This window comes from Varroa destructor, unplaced genomic scaffold, assembly GCF_002443255.2.
Source record: "Varroa destructor unplaced genomic scaffold, Vdes_3.0 BEIS01000004.1, whole genome shotgun sequence".
NCBI lineage: Eukaryota > Metazoa > Arthropoda > Arachnida > Mesostigmata > Varroidae > Varroa > Varroa destructor.
In genome coordinates, this window is record NW_019211457.1 from 11,729,939 (window position 1) to 11,755,651 (window position 25,713).

The 25,713-nt window shown below is 39.8% G+C and overlaps 1 protein-coding gene across 5 annotated transcripts; it reads right to left on the bottom strand.

Annotated features, from left to right (window-relative positions):
* Positions 1–5,286: 5,286 nt before the first annotated feature.
* On the bottom strand, positions 5,287–23,886 carry l(1)G0020 (RNA cytidine acetyltransferase l(1)G0020). Of its 5 annotated transcripts, XR_015326066.1 has the most exons (20): positions 23,439–23,886; positions 22,715–22,843; positions 22,275–22,392; positions 21,868–22,106; positions 21,470–21,580; positions 20,892–21,085; positions 20,305–20,526; positions 19,610–19,878; positions 19,300–19,451; positions 19,014–19,172; positions 18,441–18,684; positions 17,877–18,175; positions 17,407–17,553; positions 17,081–17,211; positions 16,543–16,804; positions 16,179–16,274; positions 15,579–15,673; positions 15,337–15,465; positions 13,988–14,172; positions 5,287–6,265 (listed from the first exon to the last, which is right to left on the bottom strand). XR_015326066.1 is itself a non-coding variant. In XM_086986568.1 (19 exons), exons 1-18 carry the CDS (start codon positions 23,607–23,609, stop codon positions 15,354–15,356), a joined length of 3,150 nt encoding a protein of 1,049 aa, XP_086842694.1. In that variant the 5' UTR covers positions 23,610–23,886; the 3' UTR covers positions 5,287–6,265; positions 15,337–15,353. The 5 variants fall into 5 exon arrangements, 4 of the variants coding, with proteins under 4 accessions (XP_086842694.1, XP_022660202.1, XP_022660203.1 ...); XM_086986568.1 differs by lacking the exon at positions 13,988–14,172; XM_022804467.2 differs by lacking the exon at positions 5,287–6,265 and having other exon boundaries at positions 13,220–14,172.
* Positions 23,887–25,713: the final 1,827 nt, after the last annotated feature.

The window sequence follows — 25,713 nt, forward strand, 5'->3', positions numbered from 1 at the left end:
GGTTTCATGTAATACAGAATGGTTCTGTCAAATCTATGGTAGTAATTTGCGGACCGAGTTAGTTCCTTTCAATTTCAAAGAGGCAAATATGCCTAATATTGGAAGTACGTCCTACAACCATATTAGACTACCTGGTTGAACCAACTACAAATCACCGAATATTATGTCACTGAGGCAGAATCTTCGTCTTGCGAATGTTCCTATAATAAAAACGTTGTATTCTAGCTTCTACATATTCACTATGTTACGATTTATATCTTTATATATTTTTATCATCTATCATATATATGATTATTATAAAGATGTAATGCTTTTTTACTCAAACGAATTAGCACAACGTCGTAATATTGGCCTGATAAGTACTGATAAGCCAACTAGTGTACATAAAGACCGCATTATAATAAACACCTACAATCTTACGGATTGTAGGAGCTATAGTAATTTTTTACGTTCGCTTAACTCTGCCCCTATGTTATATAATAACTTCGAGTGATTTTAGACATACAAGTGATACAAAACTAGAATTTTTTTTACAAACAACTTTACTGTTAAAAGATGTTTGTTCAAAATAGGACAATGAGATACAAAGATACTAGTTACTTACAGAACTGGCGCTATATTATTTCGTGGAAATAGTAAGTTTCCTTGTCAGCCTTATTAAAGACGTATTGTCGGTACATATCTATATGGTACTGGTAATCTCAGGTTGACATTACACATTACAAAGGTTATCCTTATCGTGAGTGAATCCTAGTAGCATACCCCCTTGTACTTTTATAGTTCCCAGCGCATGACACAGCAGAATATAACGCATGGACTCTGATTTATTATTTTTTTATGTTCGTCGTACTGTAGTCGCAGTGTTGACCGCTCTCTTCTGGCGTTCCATGATCGGCTTATTTAAGTTTATGGGCTTTTATGAAGGAAACGAACGAACCTAAGCAAATGGACTCCTTTACTCAGTTTGACAGCTATTAGCGCAATTAGGACGGACGTGCAAAAGCGAAGCACAAACGAAAAGAGACGAAGAAAGGAGAAGTGTGTGAGAGTGAGTAGAAACTTGTCTGTCCGGCCATTGCGTTTCCGACCTGGCCATCTTAGCCGCGAGTCCCATTATTCCTTGAAGACGCGTGCCTGCTGCTCGTACGCTCTAAAGGTGTCAAATTGACGTGACGACCCAAGGCCGTTGAAGGACTGAGGATGCTAGAGTTGGCCTCGGTGCCAACTCTAGCATCCTCAATTCTAGTTGAAGTCGCCTGTATCTGCTTCTGTGTCTCTCTCGCCAAGCCTCACTTTGCTTTATTCAATCAGGGACACGTCTGGGTAAGCGAGTCCCATATCGAAAAAACAAGGGTTATCGGGTAGGGACCGAGCCGAGCATTCATTTTTCCCTCTTCCCGCCTCCCGCTTTTCTTCTTTTTCCCCGCTCAAGGGGACGATGCGCTGCGAGTGAAGGCGAACGGGACTGTCATGGACGACTGCGGCTGATCGTTCAGACCAGAGGCGCTTGTTCAAAAGCTTTTAATGCCGAGACCGGTTAGTTGACGTTCGTGCTGCTATTAACTAGTCTGGGCAGCAGGCCGATGCCACGCACAACAAGCGATCCTGATCGAGAGTTCGCGGAACGGGTTGGTTTCACACCGTCACAAAGCAATTTCCATTGAATAGCTTAGCTGACTAAACCAGCGTTACTGTCGGCGCTTCCAGAGGCGGCGTTGTCCCTCTCGCCACCGCTGGTTGCCTTCACAAAACTTCGCTTTGAGAATTCTAACCAACGTTTGTCATCAGCGTATCATCACATTCTTTGCCCTGCCACTATGTCTCACCGTACCATCATTTCGCAAGTAGCTGTGGTCTCAGTAGCGTCATCTCCGGCGCCTTTGCCGCTTACGCTTTACAAATAGCTATTTAATAGCAGCACTTATTTTTGCTTTGAACACGAGGGAAAAAGGGAAGACCTGCCGTTGATTTCGGCCCCGCATTGTGCGCTTTGCGCTGCGGTCAGCAACCGCAGCGATCCATTAGGACAAAGGAAGAAGAGCAGCCTTACAGGGCGACTGAGGCTTGAGTCCTTGCTAGCTCCTTGCTGCTTGTTGGCCCAGTTCAAACGAGTTCTCTTCTTGCAATAGTTCTGTGTGCTTCGTTTATCTATAAAGCGAGCGCTTTAGGTTAGGGTTAGCCTCATGTAAAGTGTCGGTTAGCAGGCTCAACAATACAGTCAATGAGACCAGTATCAGAAGGCGTAGTAGCAGTAAGAGTTTTTTTTTTTTGTTTTTACAAAACAATAATCGACAGAACTGGCCACCGTGTGTACGTGTGTGCCTGTGTGACCGAATGGACGTGACGTTCTGGATGAAATTGGCGGGCCCAAGCAGAGTAAGCCTGCTTGAGCGCCTGCAATACACTGTGCATTCGCTTGGAGATAAAAGGGGCAAATAACGCAGGCCCGCTTTCCCCTTCTTAATGTGGTAAGCACAGACGTGAGCCGGCACATTTACTATCACCGTTAGTATCTGGCTTTGCGGGCGCTGGCCTGAATTACTGGTTTGGCTAGACCAGGCTCAACGAGGCTCTGTGTATGTGCCTAGCCGCTTTCTACAAGAGACATTATACGTTACGTCGTTATACCGAGAGTGACAGAACTGAACCTGATTCTAGCGCGAGACCTCGACGAAACTGCTGCTGCTGTTGTTTGTTGGGAGTCGACGTCGTTATTGCCGCCGGTACCACAATGGATAACGTGGTAACAGTTGCGTTATTTGGCGGTGGCTTCAAAACCCGGAGCACCATTGATATCACACGCCATTGAGCTACTGCTGAGAGGGAAAGTTCTACCTTGAGAAGGGGACAACGGGTAAAGTGGAGGCCAGAAGTAATTTACAAGACGAATAGGTCTATATAATTTGTGCTGCTTGTGATCTTCATGGTACCTAGAAGGATGTAGATCCAATCATTTGGTTGACTGCCGCTGGATCGAAGCCGGGCTAAACAACTACAACGAAATGGGCGTTTACTCACTACAACTTCTACTTAATACTAATTAACTTAACTTATTGCGGTGGTCGTTGTCATTATTGTTGAAGCTGGTAAAACTGGCAGAATTAATATCTAAGTTAAGGGTTTAACACAGTAGCGTACAACGATTATGATAATATTCGTCTATTTTCAGGAGAGCTGTGCCTCATTCGCATGTGTTTTGTATAAATTTTTGCTGCCAAGCTTGAAGCGTCAACTCCCCGGACTTCCCTGATCTACTCGTTTTACCTTAGATCTCAGCTGGATGACCGCGGCTCGATGGTGGATTAGAAGTCGACTATTTTTTTATTTGTTTTACCTCATTAGGATTCCACATTTTAGGAGGTTTTTATTATTTATTTATTATTATAAGGTGAATGCGCAAGCATAACTATAACAGCGTACATAACGAAATAGATCTTTAGACCGAATTTATATATTTTGCAACGTAGGTGTTGGTTCAGTGAACTCATTCAGAAATAGCGCTCGACGCTGACGTAAAACGTTCATGAGATAATGCAGTAGATCGTCGTTGATCTCGAACACTTAAATATTGCGTTTAATCTTCATAATTTAGCTATACATGCCATGAGGTCATATCTGAAAAAATCAAGGTAATTCTACCCTACACGCTGAAATACCAACCTCCATGCTGCTTCTTCATCCTAAATCATTTAAACCACAAATGAGTGTCAAGCCAAATGATTATGATTTTGGGTAATACCACAAAATGCTTGAAAGCTGCAGTACTTAAATGACACCGTACTTTCGTTATCACCTTTATGGGGGTAATGGAAGTTCTATGGCTTTATATAATGTCTTGGAGTGTGTCGATTAATATATGCAGAAACCATATTTGAAATAGCGTAATAATAGTAAATAAATAAACTACCGGTCGAGAGACTGTCTTCAACTTAGCAATGGCTTAAATTAGTAATCCAAAGATCACGTGAATTTCAATCTATTGACGTAATGAAAATATTTTTTTTCGCTTAAAACGCTGGTTTTCTTTTTGGTACCCATGATGGAGTATCATACTCAAGTATACAGCCAGGTTACATAGCAGCAAATGAGAGGGCATTTGTGTAGCTAGCTGCCTCAAATGACAGTCCTCATTCAGAGTTGATGCTCGAATTTCTGACATGGCACGGAAAACTATAATACGTTTTGGCTTGTATTCATCGAATTAAAATTAAATTTCCAATCAAGCTTATACTTTAATATTCCACATTCTATGTGGCTGGCTGCGGGAAATGGTTAAGCACCCCTATAAGATGATGTATCGTGTCTTCACGACGCTCATCTGCTTGATTTTTCGAAAAGCTTAACATTTTATTTAACTAGACGCTTATTTATGGAAAGTTTTTATCAAAAACCGAGACCGCAATGTTCCATTTAGTGTTTTCCATGTGCCTAATGTTTTTTGAATCACACATATGGTGTAATACTTAGTTGGGACTGTAAAGTTAAACCCAGTATCACCTTGACATAATGGAATAAATGGCAAGAAGCAGAAAATTAATGGTAATACAGTGATGATTTAATAGTAATGGGATCACGGTATAACTGACACAATTATATGGGACACCTGCTATTGAGATCCAAAGTAGTAGGACACAATATGCAAACAAACTGACTAAACAATCAGAGCAAAATTTTGGAATCATTTGAGAAATGTAATCGAATTAGTAGAACAGCGGTAGCCCGGCCAAACAGAGGAATGATTTCTACAATGCAACAATGGGTTGAAACAGGATGATGATGGAGAACAGCAAGGAAAAACCAGTCATGGAACAAAACAGGTAGTCGCAACAAATGACAGGGATGCTACTAATAAAAAGACAGTAAACGAGTGCAACTAATTTGGGGTCAGTTAGCTTTGAATTACTTTAAGTTACAATGGGAGTCCTCGTGATAGCTTAACGAGCAGCGAATTTGCTTGTTAATCCTAGGAACACGTTGTGGTGTAGCTTCGAACCCGAGCATAGACAGAGTTCGTTTCATGCTGAGGGCCAGCCTATGGAATGCCTAACGGCACGAAACATTGAAGTTAGAAGGGTGAAAAATAACAGTGTAGTGTTATGTACCGTCCTGTATATATGTGTGTGCGTAGCACGGAACATTTGCAAGAAAGGACTGACTAACTCGATAAGCTTTAATGTTCATGGCTCTAGTGTCCATATGGTGTATATCTATGTGAAGCTGCTTGTAAGGTGACAGCCACTCGGTTGATAGTAATAATAACACTAATAACAATAAACACAACATTACTTTGTATATATAGACAGATGTTTATTATTTCGCCTCGTGCCAGAAACCTACGCGTGGGCCGCATTAAATAAACACTGTCTCTTTCAAATACAATTTAAATAATCACAATCTTTAATAATCATATTTTGTGTGAATTTTAATCTGTGTATATAATTGAGTCTTTATAATGAATCGCTGGCCTTCACATATGCTTGCTCCCCTATGGAGACAATGCGGTAGCCTGTTGCAAAATATCAAAAGTTAGTCGTTTTAATAACATATATGTATATTCCTAGCTTACACCATATTCCCGAAAATGAACCCTTCAGCAAAAAAAAGATCAAAATGGCTGGTGTTTACATGAGAAAGGAAGAAAAATTAATACATAATAATACCAACATTTCATATAAACATAAAGATTTCATGCGTTGTGTAGCGGCGCCTATGGGAATCTAAGAGAGATTTGTTTTTCTTTTGTTTTCACCAGCGTTAGTTGTAGAATCGGCAAAACAAGATCAACTAACAAATACTGTCCTTATTAGATTACGAGCTAGATATCCAAACAGAACTTTTCAGACGGATATAACAGACAAAAGGCTAGTAGCTGAAGCTGTTTCTGTCAAGACAGAAAAATCTAGAATAAAGAAACGACGCCAGGCTGGTCCTACTCTTGAAGTTAGCTGACAACGGTTATCTGAAGAGTAACTAGAAAACTGATTGAAGCAGTCTCCACTGCTCATCCACTTTCGACTGATCTATCCGTAACTTCCAGTACTGTTAGGCGGTTAGACGTTAACCCTCTTCTCCCTCTATTTTGCATTCTATCGCATAGACGGCGTCGTCGCTCTTATATGCTTCAAGGTTGGAGCACTGCTGTTCTGGCAGCCCGCTGCCCAGGTGAGTCTGAGCAAGGTCCACGTCATGCGATCAAAGTCGATGGAGCTACGAGATGGCTTGACAGAGCCAAATTTGGCCACAAGTGCTAACAGGACCTCCTGACCTGCAAACACAATTTTAATCTGTAACAAGTCTTTTTCTCGGGTAGTAACATTGAGTAACAGTCATTTCTTCAAGTAAGATCTTTTCGAGTTGTCTCTTTGCTATTTAAGACAGAAGACGAGGTAGGACACTGTCAGGCTAAACATTTATTCGTTTAGTTCAGGTATAAAGCCATAAAGGCGGGTCATTATCTAACAGACAGAAGCACGAAGACGTTGGAAATAAAAGCGAAATTAACAGCAGCCTTTCCCGGAAAGGATGAACATGAAAACAGCTGTGCTCCTGCTGAGGCAATTCAGAAATCTTTTTCAGTTACGGTATCGAAACACGAACTTTTACAGAACCGTTAAAGGTCTGCATAAAGCAGAATATATTTTTTTCACCCAGACTGCTATATCTTTGTATCTTCTTGTGTAGTGTATTATAGTCGTTCAGGTATGAAGATATCGTAATTACATAGCACTTTGTTAACCTGTACTATCAAGTATCACAAATCTCTCTATCCATCTTCTAATCCGTTTAAGGAACTAGTATGGGTTTAGTAGATTTCACGAAGTAGCCTTTTGTTTATCTTATACGAATTATATTAATGATTAAGATGCTAACCGATAATTTCTCTGATAGCTTAGTTGGCAACTTTTAGCTTCATCTTTGTTGTTAAAAAATTGCCTATTCTTTATTCTTTTTTAGAAAAGATCATCTTCAAAAGTCAAGAAGTAAATTATTAAGTTTATTACCTATACTTCGGAATATGCCATCTGAAACAAAATGAATATTACCTATTTTATTTCGTATCGGAATCGACCTCCAAAAGTGACGCTACTTCTGAATCGTATTACAGCCGAAAATAAGAAACGGTCTAATTGATATTTTTGTTTTAGAATGTTACATGTTTGACCTTCTAAATTTGAAAAATACTACATGACATATACCATTTATACGACATGTGTAGATCTATGAAATAGTTCATATTATTAATTAAATGCTAAAAGAAATGGTTTATATATTAGTGATATAGTTATACAATGTTCTATGGTACATTGTACTTTAGACAGAGGGGCTCCACTATCCTTGGTGATGATGCTGCTATCAATGGCTACTGGTAGCAAGTGGCATGAAAATAATCCTCCCCAGCAGATGCGGCACGGTTTGCCTCTGAGAAATCTTTTTATATCTACCGTCGACTAAGAATAACCGAACCGTCGTCTACTATTTTATCAGACAAACTCGAATGGTTATTATTTGAACTCATATTCGTACTTTTGTGTTAAGGGAACCAAAAGTCCCAAAGAGAGCATGAATTATTCGAAAAGTCCGGCCATAGACGATTGTTCGCGAAATCAGCCAGTCGGTGATACTCTTTGAAACTTAAACTTGTCATATAAAAGATGATTGGCTGCACCTTTACGCTTGACAACTGAGAAACAGTTTGTGTTCCTGATGGATACAAATTCAGGAAACGTTCAACACTAATAGATATATTTAGTTAAAGTTAGTGTACAATATAATATTTCAAATTACAACTCAGCAAAAATACCCATGGCATAGGACGATGTGAAAGACACCGTGCGAATTTTCATAAACCAATCTCTGCTGGAGGCGAGGTAATTCACTTGTACTACCGCTATTGTATTAGATTTTGTGAACAGCGAATGTCGCTGATTAGAGCTAGCATACCAATCTCCGTGACCTTCGAGGAGTAGGCCCTGACGGCGCCTTTATGAAATTTCTTCGTCAAAATTTTCTGTGCCCTGCTCAGGAAAAGGGCAGACTTTTTAATAGGTCGTTATTTATCGTCTTGAAAGCAGGAATGTTTCATTAAATAAATTTCAGAATTCAATCGATTCAATTTTTATTTGCAACGTGGCTGGAGATTATGGCGCAAAGTAGCTTAAGTTATATGATCGCATAATAAACTGTGCATAAAAGACTCTCCAAGTAAGAAAGATCATTCTGAAAGGATACATACGTCTAACGGCAGAGTAGGGATTCCATGTTAACTGATAATAACTCGATGCAGTGTCAGCCTCGCATGCGCAAAGCAGCAAATTACATAATTTCGAATATGATTTGCAGAGTGAGGTAAAGCAAAGAAGAATGGCTAACAAGATCTGTCCAGAATGACCTTGGATAAATCTTTATACCCACATACTCACTCAATCGGTCCTGTCTCTTACCACGGCGGTCGAATATACACGCACGTTCGAGCCTTGCGGCATGCCCTTATTGAGTAACTCCTTTGAAGAAAACGTTCTCCCGCCGGTTTTACGAATGATACAGCGTAATGTTCGGTAAACGAGCCACACCAGTACCTTAGCAGCGATAGATAAGCTAAATCTTGATACATCTTTTGGAAGCTCCCTACTCACCATTGTCAAGCACGCAGGCGGGCTTGATTGGTTCTCCAGCTCACTTAATTTAAGAAACTCATGGGTGGAATAATAGTACGGCCGAAATCGGACTAGCAGTACTGTCGATTGAACGGCACCCCCCTAACCCCATCGATGTCAATGTGGACAAGGGAATCAAAAAACGTCAGCAAAAATCGACGTACTAACGGGATAGAAAAAGATTAGAGCCATGACAATTGAATCCGTGGATATCATGAAGCAGAAAGAGCGCTAGTTAGAGCGAGGGATTTGAATTGACGTTGAAAAGACTTTATACCGTAGAAACGTCTTTTGACCTTTCCAGAAAGAACACGTGAAAATTAATATGTTAATATACGGCATATATATATATATATATATATATATATATATATATACAAACTGATCTACATTAATTTTTAAACATTTCATTATCCGCAGTAAGGAAAGGAAGAAAGCGGTATTTACATATAATGCGTAGAGGGAGGACTCTGTGGACATAATTCAGCAACGTGGATTTCGATCTATCTATTATTTCAAAGTATGCTGTCCTAACAGAAGTGGATGAAGATTATTCGAACACATGTTGTTGCGAGGATAACGAAAATAGGCTGGATCATGCTTCAGTTCAGCGAGTACTACCATTATAACTGTCCGCGAAAAGAGCTAGCACGAAGCTGACTTTTATTAACTAGTCTCAAGAGATATCCGATGGAAGATGACGAGGAAACTGTTAAAGAGTAAAACGTGGCAATCTGAGAACTTTTCTGGAATGGTAGGTCTTATCCAGCAGATGATAGAGCTGAGCTGGAAGAACAGTTTGTTTCCTAAAGCGACATAGTTTCAGCAAAGGATGTGTCTTGAATAGTTGGCCTTAAGCGAGTCATAAAATGATACTGGAGCAACAGAGACACGAAACTGAAACAGATTTCTATGTGAAGAAAATGTTGCAACCATGTTTGGATGTTTGAAATGTTACCTATCCAAACTAAAAAATTAACACCAGGGCATTTCCTCACAAGCTCGAATCGGCAACTAAATTCTGAAGAACGCCTAATGGCTTGAGTACTAAACGTAAAGTCCGAAACATTTAATGTGCCTCAAGATTTTCAGCTAGTTAGAGTTCTTTTTGCAAAAGAAGCTACTTAGCTGAAAGTTTCATTGTGGTTACGTTGTGGTTACTGCGTAAAATAGAGAAACTACCATGTTGTATCTTCCTACAGCTTCCTCGCCACATCTTTTTTCCTTTGGTGTCTTCCATGCGCGCGGCGAGCGCCGAGAACTCCCGTTTCGACTAACTCGTATCATAGCGTCATTTAAAAAAAAACAAAGTAGACAATAAATGTTGTCAATAATTCCTGTCCTTTTTCTCACTAATTTTCTCTCTATTGGGAAATTTACTATGCAGACACTAGCGTACTTAGAGCGCTCACTATCAGAGCAAAGATAAGAGTGTAGAAATACTCTGATCTGTTCTAAAAATACTTTGTTCTTCAGTTCCTGCTCATAACGTTACTTGTCACGCCCTCATACATGGAAAAAAAATTGAAAGCGTGCAACTGCTAGAAATTGCAAAATTGTGGAGGGTTCAAGTCGGGGGATGTTCCGGGTTCAACTTTCAGAGGCAGTGCCGAGTGAGTGGAAGATCTAGAGTATGTAAATTTAGATCTTACGACTGTCTATAATTTAATTCAGAATAGAATGTCAAATTTCTACTACTTTACCTCAACTTAGTATTTCGGGATTATAACTTATTTAGTCGTATAGTGTAACGCATTGCTCTCTTTTTGCGTTTGTGAAATGCGCTATATTGTTTTACTATGTCTATAGAAGGCTGTTTATCTACCTAATGTCGCTCCGATTTTCTGGTTACAATGCAACCGGTACCGAATATTCTCCCATTTTTTTCAAAAGAAGTAGTACCAGCAAAGAGTGGACCATTCAAAGCTACAAAACAGTCCTTTGTTTCAAAAAAAAACAGCAGCAGCAACCGATCAGAATCGGCTTGAAAAATAAGGCATGCCTTACTTTAAGTTAACCGATAGAGGTGTGCTTGTGAACACTTAACCCTAGGGACACCCTTTTCACCTCGTAATTTAAGATTACGTATCTGTGTTCACCTGCCTAAGAGTTAAGCCATCGGATTATAAGAAATCTTTCAATTCTTGATCCATGAACAGGAACAAACATTCTGTGCGGGTGCATTGGGAAGATTCAAACTGATTATGTTAGCATGGGATAGATGTGTGCAGATTTACAACTATGGCTATGTACAGTCCCAGTGGTAAATAGCAAGCTCCTAGGGGCATCCGGGGCTTTTTCTTCATAGAGTGTAAGGATAATACAGCTAGCACTCAGTTTTCATTGGTTAGATTAATTAAGCAGAAACCATCTGGTTGGTGTATTATATTCTGCTTAATTACCCACATTTAAGGGAACAGCGTTGGTGTCTAATGACATAATTTTAATTCACTGAATGACTGTGCAAGTTTTTTCAAGCTAACTGGAATCGAACCATATTGATCAGAGATTTCAAGTGTGACACACAAAAGTGACACGTTCCACCTAACATTACATATTGCCTTTTGGTTTGTATCCCAGTATCAGTCGACTCATGTGTCAAATTGAATTCTATTGTGTTGCCATTTACCGCCCAGATAGCATCGTCATTGTAACTCTTCAGGGTTCCACCATTGAAATCCTGCAAGTGATACCTGTCGTTTCTGAGCTTGTCATTTTAACTACAACGTCTACAGAATCACTGATATACAGAAGAGCTGCGATTGAAAGTCATATGATCGGTGTCTGACAACTTCCTGTTCGGGGCTTCCCTCTTCTGAGCTGCCAAGACTAAGCCACGCAATCCGATATTCATCACGTGAGGAAATGTTATGACATCTGAGAAGCCGCCATTCCGTCCTGTTATCCCATTGTTATCGTCTGGGACAGTCATTACTGGTCTTTGATTGCAGCTAGTACAAAGCTTATCCACCTCCCCCTGCCAATACCCTTGATACAAAACGCTTACAAGTACAAGGCTACAATGTGTGCCTATGCCAGAGATACTGTACCGTTGCTGCGGTTGTATCGCCGTCTTCATGGTATCCGTCGGAATCTTTCGCTGTTGCATTTGCTGCTGTTCTTAATTGTGATTATTGTTGTCATCATCGTCATTATAGTCGTTTCCGTCGTCCACGTATTGATCCTCCCTTAGTCATGTTACGGTACTCACTCCCTCGTTCTCCCTATCACCCTAACGGTCCTTTGTCCCACAAGAAACGACGGATTGGAGTGGACAACGCCATGTCACTCATTGTAAACAGTATCCGTTCTTTTATCCGTTTAGTAAACATCCGTCTTTCGGCGATTCTACAAAAGCTTTCTAACTACCTTCATTCAGGAGGTCAACGCGACTTTTTTCCTAGTCACCGACAATATATCATCGGACATGACGACAACAACGATAACGCCGGTCACCGCTCATTGCAACCTTCACATAGCTGCTGTGGGACAGTGAGACAGCCCGTCAAACGATTTGTGCAGAGTCACCGCTGTTGAAGCAAACATGATGTTTCCAAACAGCCAACACTTGCCGCCACTGAGTCGCATACGTCTGCTCGTGCGGATAGACCTATTGGTTCGTAGCTCACTCACTCAAGCCGATTTCATACTATGCTACAAAATAATAGACGGCAGTTGGTTGGTTTGTCCAGCAACCGGTGCTTTCTTGTGCTTGTTATGTGGTAGGAAGTCAGCACAGCGTGGCGGTCTAACAAGGTCGCAGTTGTAGTATGGTTACACAGCAATGCTAGCTTATGTTTAGTACAGGCGCACAAGAGGTTGCCCGCAGGAAGGCCGCAAGGCCGGGTAGCCGGGTAAAGTTGCCCGGGTCTAGTCGCAAGGCGGCTTTGATTGCTTCTGAATCCAAGACGTTTTGATCAGACCCAACAGAGTCTCGCAGTAGCAGCGACGGCGGCGACACCGGTGGTGTGTTGTCTGCGCTTGTCCTCTCACAATGACTTCGTCGGATAAGAAAAACGTGACCGGAATTGTATGGCAGAGCAAAAAAAAGACATGGTAGTACGACAAGCAGCAGGCGTAGCTCTTACCCAAGACCTTTTCTGTCCCTTCAACCGTCTCGGACTTCCCAGTTCGCTTTTGTAGTGTCGCTACACGCAGACTACGGACCTGCCCCAAAACGTGGCGCAGTCCAAGCGAGATATGTGAACAGATGGATAGATTGCTACATAAAAAGGTAGTCGGGCTCGCAGTAACTTATCCACGTAAGGCAAGTAGATGTATGGGGCCAAACTGTCTTCTTCGGGCGTTGATACTTGGCACAGTGTAAAGGACGTTACGTAGCAGACTCCCTCTCGAGTATATTCATAGCTATCCATCTGATTTTTACCGCTGATGTATCTAGGGTAGATAAAACGTATTGGAAAATCAGTACTCGCACGGGGCTAAATCTCGTGGTAGGATTAGAAAACCAACACTGTTATATCCATATAAACATAGGAACTTAACGATTCATATGCGATATATTCGCAGAATAATCCTTGATCATGTTTATAGCATCTTTGAGCTGATTGTTAATATGGCGATTATTTATTAATTTAAATGCAATAATAAAGTTATGGAAAGAATACATTGAAGATGACACCATTTAAACCACTAAGTTCTTATCTGGAAAAGCAATCAGTTGGTGCAAAAAAAATGCTTTCGTCAGATAGAACTGCAGATTTTTAGGTGGATCTATTTTGAACTACTAAGACAGAATAAGATTGTAAAAAAAAGAAAAAATAGACATCAGAAGCTTTGTCCTCAGTGATGACAACATGGTAAAGCTGCCGTCTCTATCACTCTGGCAGGCCACATGCTGAATCTTCCTCCGCTAAAAATTAACAATCTTAGAGAATCTACACGGAGGCTGATGTGGACACATTAAGCCTAAAATCGAGTTGAAATTTTACGCCAAGACTATCATTATTAGCTAAATACAGTAATTAATATAAAATAACTTCTATCGTTGTCAGATCATCATCATATAAAGCACAATCAAAGCCTCGTATGCCTTCACACAAGGTCCGCTTGCAACAAATTCCCTGTGATCTGCTCCTGCTTTATGATCAGTTTTTTTCTTAATTTAATACCACATCTGCTGTGAACAACGATAAGAGAGAAAACTGGAAGGGTTCATTGACACTCGAAGGTAGCTAAACAGCACAGGTGCCGATTAATGGACCATGTCCATGTAGGAGAAGCAGCAGTAGAGGGTCAGAACTGTGTACTGTCTGCCGACTGGACACAACCTGTTTCATGTTTGGCTACTTCATTCGCGTTTGGTTACTAACTCAGGGTCCTCTCCGCCTGCTAAGTGCCGGCAGCCTCGGTGATTCGAAATGGTTCCGTTGGCTTGAGACGAAACACACTCACGGAGGCTTTCCTACGTCTCCGTCTCAATGACCCCCTTCCTCCTTGTGTCTGCCTGCTTTCGCCCACATCGATTTAAAACATGTAACGAGCTGAAGTCGCCGTCCTGGAAATGAATTCACCAAGGCAAGATCTAAACGAGGCGTTTCTGCTTGCTTTACGGGACCAACTCATTGGCTTGCCCACTATGCGAAGCACTCATAAACAAGCATTAACATATGACACTTAGGCATCCGATTAATTCCATATAGTGGTCAATGCTGTTATTTGAGTTCTCGACGATGTACAATTGTATCAGACAGTCAATTGGCTTTCTACCTCAGTCTTCTCAGTTTGCAACCAAAACCGAGTCGGTTCGATTGTGTAGGCGTATTAACACCTTATGTAGTTGTTTATGATCAAGTTTTATCCCTTCGACTCCAATAGCTAATAACTGTGAGCATGATGAGTGAACAGAAATATGAGGTGATAGGTCACGGGCAGTAATTCGTATGCTGAATGTCATTTGGTAATGAGGTCTAGAATACAGAAATGTAACAAGTTCATAGTATTATTTAGTACGTACATATAGGAGACCATGAAACCAGATCAACAAAACAATTAAAGGTCCTTATAATATACTTATTTAGGTAAGCCTAGGTTACCGCTGCACGAGAAAAAAATTAAATTTAGCTGTTTATTATGCACTAAATTATTAATAAACTCTTGAACTATTTCCACCTACTAGGTTTCACTAATTACTTCTATGTTAATAAACTGAGTTTCGACTAAACATCAGCGGGAGATTTTCATCGTTTTTTGGAAAGACTTGGGCTGTCTGATGATGATGGTGAAATACTGACATAGTTTCGAGCGTAAAACGCGAAACATTAAGACACTTCTATAACAGTAGTTAAGATCATTAAACGTTAGCTAACGGTTGGGTCTAGAGTGCTAATGAAAAAATAAATTGTGATCTAGTCGCGGGTCGGGAAGCTTGAATAGTTACGGTCTAAACTAGTTCACTTTGAGGTTCTTGGGTTGCACTGATTCACATAATTACTAAAACATTTCCAGCTTATTAAAACCAGCTAGAATAACCTCGTTTGCACAGACAGACAATAGGCTTCTAACGTCATTTACTAGAAGTAAATTATTTGGAATAACATGAGATAACAAATTTTTTAACCCAGCACAACACACACCCTAAGTAATATTTCACTCTCAAGAAAACAAAAAAGTTAATCAAAGCGAGGTTCTACGGTTCAATATATATTTATTATTTACGTACTATATATTGATCTCCGCTCATCGCAAAGACTTTTTCTTATTGAATTTCATCATTTTTTTCTTTTGTTTCAGGCCAGGAATATCATTACACATGTCTTCGTCCTGATCGTCATCCGGCCGCTTGTTTAAACTGAAACAATATGGCAAAAAAAACGAGTTACAGAGGTACCTCTATTTTACGGAAAGCCGCAATTTGACAATAAAATTACATAATGCCTACAGTGCAATCGTTGTATTGCTAACCTTTTGATGGAGATGAGGCTTTTTCCGTGCTCTCCCAGTGCCGCTTTCCACTCATCATCCGTTCCTTTGATGGCATATTGGGTCAGATTAAGCTCCTACGAAATATATTCAGAAGTTAACTCGAGCGAGCTAGTATACAAAAATTGTGTTGAAAGCCTTGACTCGTGCATTCGCCTGAACCTTTATCTTTAAATTTTTTTAAATTTTGTGTTCTAATCCTTTGCTAACACGTTATATTTTGGAAGATTTATTGCAGAACGATACGTAGTCACATAGATGACCGACGTTCGATGTGGATAAAAAAAAAAACGTGCGTTCCTTATATTTAATGGGACTTAATACTTTGAGATAAAATAAACCTCTACCCTGCCAAAATGTTCTTATCATTCAATTGATAGGCCATCCTTATTTTAAGTCAAATACTATGCCATTCAATTATTCCTCAAATGCTAGTTCCACACAGATTTCATATTACATTTATTCAGGATGTTGCTTTAATGATGAATAAATAGAATAAAAAATAATAAGTTCAAGCCATACACAATACATAACATCTAATTCATTTTTAACTTAAAATATAACAAGAATGAGGTTTTTTACCTTAATGATGTCTTCCTTTTGCTTTCGTCGAATTGCCTCAGCTCCCTCTTCAAGTTCGCGTTTTAAACTCTTCCTTAGCGGTCGAAGCTCATCACCCTTCCGATATATTAAGGCCATCAAAAAAGAATACATAGTAAATTCTTGAAACCAGCAATGCCTTACGTAACATAAATATTTTATTAAGAAATAATGAAAAAGCTGTACTATATAGTAGTAAGCCTAAAACTGGTGAACAATAAAATAACAAAACAAACAATTTTCTAAATTTCAAGTACAAACTTAACGATATGAGAAAAACTCTCTAAAATGGAACAAAAAAGAAGACATGCACCTGGAATGATCTCAGTGCAGTATATTTACTTACCTTATTTACTGTACTATGTGAATTAGTGTCGAACTCTTGGCTAACAATCTGAGTCTCAAGAATTCGCTGGAAGCGCGTCAGGAACTTGCGAATCGTTCGGTTAAACAGACCAAGGCATTGAACCCTATCGATGTCTAGGTTGGCTGCAATTGCTTCGACAGTGCAATGCTGTAGCCCTACCGCCAGCAAAATGCACTGCTGTACAAGAGACAGGTGAAACGTCTCGTTCCCGTTAGTATCCATTTGGCCTAGGAAAAACCACCTTCCATAAATAAGCAGGTAAAAATAGATGCTCATTACGAAGTCGTCGTCTAAGATCCGTTCCTACTAGGCAACAATAAGGAACTTCAATAAAGTCTAAAATAGAACATTGAGAATACTGTTAACAAAAAGCTAACTTTATAGAGAAAAACCGGTAATTTACCTCTGAAATTTCAAACAACAAAATCGTGGCTAGCACTCAGATTTAGATTTGCGGGACTATAAGGGTTGTCCTATTTTAAAACAAGTATGTCAAAAATGAATTTTCAAATCTTGCCTTGCCAAAACCGGTACCATGTCCATGATAAGATGGTGATCTGCTAAATTATTACAGTATTGCTCAAGTCGCTTGATGTCGTATGATGAGAATTCCCTATTTAGATCTTCCACGGACAAACTGCCAGACGCCTGCAAATTATCCAGTATTCAGTCAGCAACGTGACCGGAGATAAAGCAGTAATTTCCAAAGCTATCTTTTAGCAGGATATTACCACATCCTTATCTGTCATTCAAACATTGATACGTGTTTTCAAGCAGAATATCTATCTCTGCCTTAGAAAAGATCACAGTAATGTAACAATAACTAATGCCTTGAATGCATACTTCTCTGCAGATCGGATTCACGATTACTGATGACGCTAATTTCGAATCGAGAGCACTAAGCTGGAATCCGAGAAGGGCAGCAAAGCGCTTCCGAAAATCTTTGAATAGAAGAGATAGCCAGGTAGAGTTATCGTCAAGCGCCTTCACCTGCAAACAAAATTGCCAAATTGGTGCGTGATACTTCCTTATTGTGATTTTTCTACAGAGATTTCAAATCCCTGCTACCAACATTCTTTCATAAATAAGATACTCCTTTCGCACTGAACAAGTATTACCATTATCAAAACAACTACGGACGATAAGGTAAAACAAACCTGTTTTGCAAAACAAAAACCCAGCTCACGTTCTCAATTAGTGGGTGAACAACCCAGCACTTGGCGAATTATGCTTACTTAGAATTCCGAATACAAACGAAGTAATTCGTTTGCTACCGTTACATGTAACTAAGTGTGTTATTATTGCCAACTTACCATGATCGACGAATGCTCGCCTGTAAGTTCATTAGCCGTTTGTCGCACGTAGACAGGAGAAAATCCAAGTGACTTCCAGAACTTGAACAAACTGTTGGTAAGGCCAAACGACACCCCAACGTAATCCAACTGGCGGGGTTTAAACTCGTCCAGCCTCAGCAAAAGCGGAGGAAGTGAACGTCTAGGTTCAATACGTTCGCGCAGGAGATCAGTACTAGCTTCGGTCAGTTCGTCCAGTATCTGCGCTTCGGGATCAACGGAACCTACACCCTTTTCTTCTGAGAGACTAAGATGGTAGCCTGAAATACCGAATATATGAACGGACATAAACAAATTAAACGTCATTTTCGACTACGGCGAGTAGAGTTCAACTCACAGTAACGCACCTATTGAAGGCAAAAGGGCCAGTCACCGGCCATGCGATGATTCCAAAGTTGATCATGTGAAGTAGCAGGCAAAAAATCATAAGCCCAGGTGTAACAGGAATTGCAATTTTGAAAACTACTAACAAAAACAAGTGCTACATAGAATGTAAAACTAGTACTACATTTAGCAGTTGTTTACCCTGAAAAAATTGGATCAGCTGTTGCATAGCTTGTTTTCCATATCCCATCGACTGGTAATCGGGGTGAGTGGCAATTCGAACGATGCGTGCGCCGGACAATCGTGCAAAATTTGCATCTTGAAACTGTTGCGCTACTGTCCAGGGGATGAGATCACCAGAAGGCTGCTGGTCACGCGACAAGTGGGACGTCGCTGATGATTCAGAAATACCACCTTCGTAGCAAAGCTGGATTACGCACAGCACCTGCGCTCAAAATGATATTTACGACGTTAAAACGGTACCCGCAGACCTTGAATGCCGCTATTTGTAATTGACTTTAGCGCTCTAACCCTTGACTTCGAAAAATAATACGTACTACGGGCTAACACACTTAGTGTAGCTACATTTTTGACAATAAAAAGGGTTTCGATTTTAAACGCCTTAACAGATCAAAGCAAAGTACATGACTCAACCGTGTTTTTTTTTATTATAAAAGCTACTGCATTAGAAAGGTAAAACAAAATGTCGCAGCAAATAAAACTGCGTCCTTTTTCACCAACAATTAAACCAATAGGCAATAGTCTACGACCCACCTGTGGTAGTTCACTTTTGCTGTTCTTGCCAACTGGGGCCAAAAGCACAAATAGATGATGTGCGGGGGCATCCGACAAGAGCTGAAGATCGTTGGGAGAATTCTTATAATGGGACGCCACATACAGTCCGACTAATTCTTGCAGAAACGCCTCAGATACCTTTGGATGAAAAAAATGAACCTAGCTAAATACAATCATCTCTGGTGGTGACTAACCACTTTGGATGCAATAACTAACTACCTTCGATGATATACTCTGTGATGGAAAAACAGACACTTCTTCCTGCCTTATGATAGCTGAACAGTGTGTCACGATTTACGTAGAACAACTGGCAGTCCTGCGGAGGAGGACAGCCTGAACCAACAGAAGCACCAAAATACCGATCAGTCGTAGCATCCAAGCACAGCAGTTGATTAAGCCAGGCTTCACACTGATCCCCTGTAATATGACAAACAAGCAGATGCAAAGGTTTTCAAACGAAAGTGGGAATCAGGAATTTACGCTACACGCATTCTGTTTCCTGTCTAATTAGAAAAACTAAGCCGAATACTTAGTCGACATAAAAAATGAAAATGGGAGGAGACTGTAAAGTTTACCTGGTTTATATCGAATGCTTTCCTCCAGGTGGAATTCCTTAAGGAATCGTGCTCCACCAAGAGTTTCTGAGTTTGCTTGGCCACCGGCACTAGCCGAGTCCTTGCGCAATTGTGCGATTAGCTTCAGACTGAGCGAACGACCCGTGCCCTCATACCCATTAATCGTAGAAGAAAGAAACACCATAAATGGACCCATCAAGTTTTTCACTAAAGGTAGAGGGATGGCTGCTGCTTCGTCAATTATAAGAAGCTCTGCATTTGCTGCATATCTGGAAAAAAGAAATGCATACGCATTATGTGGTACTTGCACGAAATAATAATTTCTAAAAAGTAGTTTTTAGTATTAATTGAATGCATATTATTTGTCTTATCATTCAGACCGCTAAACACTATAAATGTCTTTCTGGAGCCGCTCCGAGTTCTGCTTTTTTATCGCTGTAGAGGTTTCTCCGTAGTCAAATATTTAGATGATTAAACAATATAAGCCAAAAAAATTGGCGTAGAGTTCAGCAAATTGACTTGTTTAAGCCTAACTCTGCAGCTCTTTTTCAACGAATAATATCTATAGATGCGTTCGACAAAGTGGTCATAACGATCTTGACCTAACTTCACACAGGCATAAGCTTCTTTTAATACACGTATACATCGTTTAAACCATATAAGCTTATAATTACTATCTTGATGAAGACACTTACTTGTAATCCTGTGGATGGATGTATTGCACTATTTGCCGTGGTTGTTCATGGACATGCATAACAATTCGGACGATACTCTTCTTAAATTCTGGATTCGTACTCTGCACAACGTCGTAATCACTATGCTGTTCATATTTCATTGCATCGAGGCCTTTTATAATAAATTCGAATAGGGTTTTCAAATTTTCAGGCGACGGTGCAGTAACAAATATACTGCAGTACCTATGCAATGGATGAAACACAAGGGTTCTAAATTGATACATGTTTCGAGACTCATAAAGCATGTGCAAGCTGCTTTATAGCGAAGTTATCTATCATATTTTCAATTTATATTGTCAAGACTAGAAATACATTTTGAGCACGAAGCAGTCCAGCACGATTTAGTAAGAAATATATCTCTGTAGAATACAACGCCTTCTTTCCCAACTTTTAGTAAACTAACGACTTTAAAAAGTTAAGTTGGATACATAAAAATGAAGTGTAACTTATATCGTTACGCTACTGGATATACGTTAAAAGCACTACAATGATAACAAAAACTACGCTCTAGTGTTAAATGGATATGCCGACTCTAGTCATATACGTACCCTGTGGCCAGTCCAGCGGCTATAGCTAAACCCAGGGCCGCAGACTTTCCACGGCCTCTGGCCGCAGTTAACGCCACTGTTGCTCGAGAACTCTTTTGAGCTAGAACGTCAAGCATCAGTATGAGAGCCTGAATTTGGGACGTAGTTGCACACTGTACAGCGATTGACGATACAGGTGAGTTCGCAAGAGATGCCTATAAAAGGAAAAGAGTATGGAAAAATATAGTAAGTCTCATATATGCTAATCAACAAACTTACTTCTACTGTTTTATACTAAGGGGTATTCACACGCAACGAACGATTTTTTCTAACGAAATTTACTAAATCTTAATAGTTACCACCGATCCGGCCTGTGACATTAAATAGCAACTATTCCTAGAAGATTAAAAGCGTAAGTTGTATGCACACTGAAGTGACTGCTATAGATAATGTCATCAACTATATATATTATAATTTCATAGTAGTTAGTGGTATTTAGAATTGATTAACATATATCGATAAAAAGCTTCCCTTTTTAATTTCCTGCAATTTATTTTATTCCTCACCACTATATTCGACCCTCAGCTAAATTTACTTACCTTTAGTTCCGTTAACTCCGAATTTTCTTCGTTATCGTTCGCAGGAATCACTGGAGAAACTTCGGCAGCACGTGAAGATAATGGTAAAATGTTCAGTTTGTCATCAACCACCTTTAGCATCGCGTGACCAAATAGAAAAAAGGAAGAAGTAAATAGTAAAGTTACGATAACGAATGATTTAAGTTATTAAAATTATTTATTAATTGTAATATTATTAATTAACATAATACATATCAAAATTTCAAATATAGTTCGGACTAATCAGAGTTACCGACACACAAGAATATATTATTATGCACACCAATTTTCATGGTGTCGCGCCATCTTATTGCTTACAGTCGACATATTATCATTATCACGGGGTTTAATATCAGTGACTCGCTTCCCAAAACACCTACAAGACATGTGGTATGATCGGCCAGGGAAAGGAGAAATCTCTCGTTAAACCTGTTCACTACGCGAGTATGGACTTCAGTGCGGTATCTCGAGTGTACGTCCATGGTCATCGTGTAAAGCTGTTTGAGAGAATTGATGCTATGAAGCAGGATACAAATGAGGCCACCGCCCTCAACAGTCTCCACTGTTCGAGCGAGGATGTTCGGTGTGATCGCCTCGAAGTCTTGCAGGACTAGCATGCCTACAATACGACATCAATATAATAATCGAGGCAACAATGATTAGAGCGTCTCTGCTTATTTTTGCTTTCGCTCGACGGTGCAAAAACGCAAACAAGCAATAACAAACGAAGTTAGTTTTCTAAATAAAAAGTATAAAGATTATATAATGAAACTCAACAAACACATACCGAAGGTTTGTCCAAGAATCTTGTGCGTTTCATTGTAGTACGTATACCGTATCTGTGTAGACGCGACGAACAGCTCGAACGGGTCCTGCTCGTTTACATCCAGGGTGCCGCTACGAACCTGCAGCGTGATCATAAGCCAGGAAACATTTTCTTTTAAACACTATTAAAGGTAGCGTTTTTTTATTGCAGGGCTGGCGGAACAATTTCCAGGTTTACTATTCTATATATAAATCAGAGCTAACTTGTCTGAAATAGTTCTAACTTGACGCCATGAAAAGCCAACAGAACAAAAGAATCTGGTGGTATATGGGTTTGTGTATTTATCCTGCACTTGTTTTCGTTTCCAATTGTTAATCGTAACTAAATAGAATCAATACTACAAAAACTTCAGAAACTAACGTCCATATATAAAGCAGGGTTCACTAATTCTAGACTCCTACCCTGCGTTGGATTTCCTTCATCCGCTTTTGTCGATGTGTGGTGAAGCCAAGGTTCTTCTTGTAGCACCACAGCACCGATGGCCGGGCTTTGACTATGCTTTTGCTCAGCATATGGTGAAGAAATACAACCTGTAATTACAGTATAATTCCAAAGATCATCGACAAAACTAGTTGTTTATCGCATAAATTAAAATATACTGGCCATGCAAGCATACGCTTGACACAATGTGTTACTCAATATACTTCAACTAACTGATAATCGAAAAGAATAAGTTACATAGAACTAAAAATTATTCACGGCCACTATGTAGGCTGATAGCATATTCGCTAAAGCTTTTATGTACAAATGATTATACTTTTTCATATGTAAATCCTTCACTATTGCCAAAGTAATTTAATCCTGTTATTGAAACTAAAAAATATATTATTTCATAAAACCCTGAAATACATTTTACTGTGTACTTGCCGTAATAAATAGCATACTAATTCCTTTAAAATTCAATTTATATATTCTGAACAGTATTATATCTGCATACTGGTTGTGTATTGGCCAACCACTGCTTAGATGCATGACACTTAAATTATATAAAATATATAAACCATATATACTGCGATTACAGGTGGATCGAGTTCTACCTTTAGCAAGTTAATATCGGCTCATTGACAATAATTATGGGAAACGATTTTAATCTGCTTGTTATCAAGAAAATGTTCTTGTGTCGACCTGATCGCGCGCTTTTTGGCCTACAACCACGAACATCCCACGGTGTTTCAAAGCTACTCCATTTTCAATCAAGACTCGAATACGGTTGTCAATCTTTTTTCGTTTCATAGTAGAAATTCTTGAAGTTCCACCACTGTCGCCGGTATGCGTGTGGTCATCCTTCTCAACCATGTTCACTTCTATAACTAATTAATGTGGTCAACCTTAAACACAATGGCACTGATTCACTTGGTCACAATAACAATAATCCCTCCGTGAAATCTCCGTTTCCAATCGTAGTTTTCAGCGTCACTAGAGACTAGCGGATTGCCTGGCCACAACTTAATCGCTAACATAACAGTAATCACTTTGCACGTGTTAAAATACGCTATTATAAAGTTCGAAAGCTATCGATGCGATGTAAAGCCGCTGTTCGACTGATGTTATTGGCCGGCGGTGGTGCTCGCCGCAGCCCCACGTCCGTTCGATTGGATGAATGCATTCCCCTTTTGACAAGCCTACTTGCTAAAACGGGCGGTCCTTGGAATTTTCTGATGGCGGTGGGCTACAAGCGAATCGAAACTGTAGGACAATTAATTGTAAATGGAAGTGCTCGCAACTAACTAATATTGTTATTACCACGCCATATTACCGTGTACACAGTTTGGGATCGCAAACATCATCGCAATTTGAATTAGCGATTAACTATGCATTTTGTTAATTTCAAGATTTTGTGGCAATTTTCTCATGAACTTAGATCATTTTTGCTAAAATGAAGAAAAAAATTTACAAAAATCGGATGAGTTAAAGCGACTATCTCAAATTTACGTTAGTCCTTGTGTTTTCATCGGTCAGTGAAGGGCTGAAAGAAGCGCTCTAATCAGTAACTGGTTGACGCGTGGACAGTTGGTCTAAGGGACCATCATGGAACAAACGTGCTACAGATGCCTCGAGTTTCTTGGAGACGACGTTATCAAGTAAAATCACTGCCAATGGAAGTTACATGCGATCGAGCAGGGAACGTCTAAAGACACCGGCGTGATGTGGAATTGTCAAATATGCACGCAGTTACGAGATGGCAAATCGGTCATGAAATTGCCAGACATACTCGTAGATTCCGACTTTTGCAATTTCGTGCAGTCTTTATGCAATCGAGTATCTACTTTAGAGCGTATCTTCGCGTCGAACAAGATACTTAATGCTGACATTTCGAAAGTAGGAGGATGAAGTGCGTGTTCTTATTGTCGGAGACTATCTTCCTAAGGAGAGCTTGAGAAAGACATTATGGACATTTTTCCGCAAGCAGCCCCCATATTATTCCAGACATTTGATAACGAAAATATTGAGGTTGTACTATAGGCAGATGAGTTCTTGAACAACTGCGTCCTTCCAGCAAATATCATTCTTCACTACGGCCACGAGAGTTGTCTTACATTTAAGCAAAATTACCTCCTGAAAAAAATTCTTCAGCTGTCAGAAAAGCTAGGCAAGCAGAACCCTTTGTTATGTTTATTGTTCGTCAGCATCCCGGAGCTGAATTTATTTTGTACTACAACAAGTGAAACGATCATTAAACTCAAAGATTGTGCGAACTTCATCGATGTCCGCTACGTTCAGGAAATCATGCTGGAAAGCGGATACTACTAGTATATAGAGCTCCCATATGTATCCCACAAAATTGTACACCAAGATCTGCGAAGAAGCAACAAAGGCATTGTCAAAAAAATTGAGCGCCAGTAACATTCGAACACGCTGGGAAGCATTTTTCTCGCGCAATAGGTTTAATAGATTGTTTGGAAGTTTTTTGACGGGTGAGTTACATGACGAGAACTATCAAGATAATAATATACGTGACAAAGACGATTTAGCCTTTACTTCTTTTATAGAAATTCTTCCGCTGTTTACTTGTTTTGATAAACCTGACACGAAAGTTCTACCATGTTGGTCGATTCTATTTTTAAAGCGATGAATTTCGTCAACATCGTCGTATAATAATTGAAAGAAATCAAACAAATTCTATCAGCCAGTTTCGCGCAGTGAGAGGCGGACCGAAAATGAACGATGGCCTCAGAAAAAAGATTGTCATACCATATCAAGGTTGCAATCAAGAACTTCAGTAGAAGAGGGGCAGGATCCTACTCTCTCAACCTACCCGATGTTGTTTCACCTTTATATTACTTAGATTGCTAGAGAAAGTTAACTTAAGTTGAACTTGATTTACTACCTTTTCAAACTTCTCTCTGCTTCCAAATTACTATACTGTTGTCGAGAGCTTATCTTCTTACACCTTTTTTAT